The 1,965-nt window shown below is 59.5% G+C and overlaps 1 protein-coding gene across 1 annotated transcript in view; it reads left to right on the top strand.

Annotated features, from left to right (window-relative positions):
• Positions 1-1,551: 1,551 nt before the first annotated feature.
• ZNF687 (zinc finger protein 687) overlaps positions 1,552-1,965 on the top strand; it is a 10,321-nt gene continuing 9,907 nt past the window's right edge. The window contains exon 1 of the mRNA XM_031065542.1: positions 1,552-1,656. Within this exon, the coding sequence (XP_030921402.1) occupies positions 1,552-1,656 (105 nt within the window). The remainder of the gene's footprint in view (positions 1,657-1,965) is intronic.

The following is a 1,965-nucleotide window of genomic DNA, read 5'->3' as shown; positions in this document are numbered from 1 at the left end:
CGTCGCCTCTTCCCCCGGAAAACCCCGGGATTCGGGGGGTCACGGTCACCCCCCCGTTGCTGGGATTCTGGAGGGTCACGGTCACTGCCTGCGACAGAAAAATCCCGGGATTTGGGGGGGTCACGGTCACCCGCTCCCATCCCAAAAAACGCGATTTGGAGGGGTCATGTTCGCGTCTTCCCACAAAAAAAATCCCGGGATTTGGGGGGGGTCAGGATCATCCCCCCCATCCTGAAATTCTGGAGGGTCACGGTCAGTCCTTCCCCATCCCAAATCCGGGATTGGCGGGGGTCGCGGTCATCCCCTCGGCCCTGGAATTTCGGGGAGTTTGGGGTCGGTGTGAGGAGTTTGGGGTGGCGAGTTTGGGATCGGGATGGGGAGTTTGGGATTGCAAGCTTGGGATCGGGATGGGGGCCTTGGGATCCCGGATATTTGGGAAAGCCCCAAAATCCCACGGAATCCCTGCCCAGACCCCGCAGCCCTTGTGGGAATCCCGGCAAACGGGGAATCCCGAGCCCTCCCTTTGGGGTTGTCGGGGTCCCGGGCTCGGGGCCAGGCTGCGGGGCCGGCAGATGGTCGGGAATTAATCGCCTCCAAATCCCGGGAATTGAATCGCACACGGATCCCTCGGGACGGGGCAGCTGCGCCGGGATGGGGGATTTGGGATGGGGGATTTGGGATCGGGGATTTGGGATCGGGGATTCGGGATCGGGGATTCGGGATCGGGATGGGGGGGTTGGAATTGCGGATCTGGGGTCGGGATGGGGATTTAGGATTGGGAGTTTGGGATTGGGGATTTACGATCAGGACGGGGAATTTGGGATCAGGACGGGGAATTTGGGATTAGGACGGGGAATTTGGGATTTGCCGCAGGTGGAATTTTGGGATAATCCCTCCCTGTTTGTGGCTGTCCCCGCCTCCTTTTCCGGAGCCGGGAAGGATTTTCCAAACCCCGCTCCTGACCCCAAACAGCTCCCCCAGGATTGACCAGGCCTGGGTGTGTTTGTTCCCAAAAATAAACTGGGCTTGGGGTTGGGATTGGGGTGGGGAAACCCGGGATCCACCCCAGACATTCCCAGGGATTTGGGTGTGAATGGGCAAGGACAAAGGGAGCAATTCCCCCCTGGAAAACAACTCCCAGCTTTTCCAAAGGAGTCATTCCCTACCTGGGGAGGCTTTCCCCGGGATAAAAGGGCAGGAAAAAGGGGATTTGGGGAGGAAAAGCCTCTCCCGAGGCACATTCCTGAGGGAAAATGAATGGAATTCCAGGAGCCTCAGATCCAGAGGGAATCTGGGGCTGGAATTGGGGTTGGATCCACGGCTCTTTCCCCTCTTTCCCAGTTTTCCAAGCTGGAGAACCGTGGGATCCAAACCCCTCCTCACGAACGGAGTTTTTTCCCCTAAATGAACCAAAAATCCTTGGAGCTTCCAGGCCGGCTGGGAGTGCGGGAATTGCGGAATTCCAGGGGTTAACAGGGAATTGCTGTCCCCGGGATGTGGCAGATCCTGGGCGCAGCTCCAGGTCGGGAACCGGGCCGGGATTGAGCCGGGATGGGGCTGGACCCCGAGGGTTTCCCGGATCCCGAGGGTTTCCCGGATCCCGAGGGTTTCCCGGATCCCGAGGGTTTCCCGGATCCCGAGGATTTCCCGGCAGCTGTGGGGATTTGGGGGATGGATCCGCAGCAGGGCTGGGGTGGGAAGGGGAATTTTGGGATGAAAGGGGGAGTTTTTGGGATGGGAAGGGGATTTTTGGGACAGAGAGAAGGTGTTTGGGGTAGAAGAGGAATGGGAATGGAAAAGGCTGTGGGAGGTCAGGATTCCCTGGGGTTTATGGGGATGGAAGGCCGGGAATTCCCGAACTCCCCCCGCCCTGAGCCCCTTTCCCCCCAGTTCTAGCCATGGGGGACATGAAGACGCCGGATTTCGACGACCTGCTGGCCGCCTTCGACATCCCCGACATCGACG

Source organism: Geospiza fortis, unplaced genomic scaffold, assembly GCF_000277835.1.
Source record: "Geospiza fortis unplaced genomic scaffold, GeoFor_1.0 scaffold427, whole genome shotgun sequence".
NCBI lineage: Eukaryota > Metazoa > Chordata > Aves > Passeriformes > Thraupidae > Geospiza > Geospiza fortis.
Note: the sequence above shows the minus strand (reverse complement) of the source record. Positions and strands in the feature narration are given on the sequence as shown.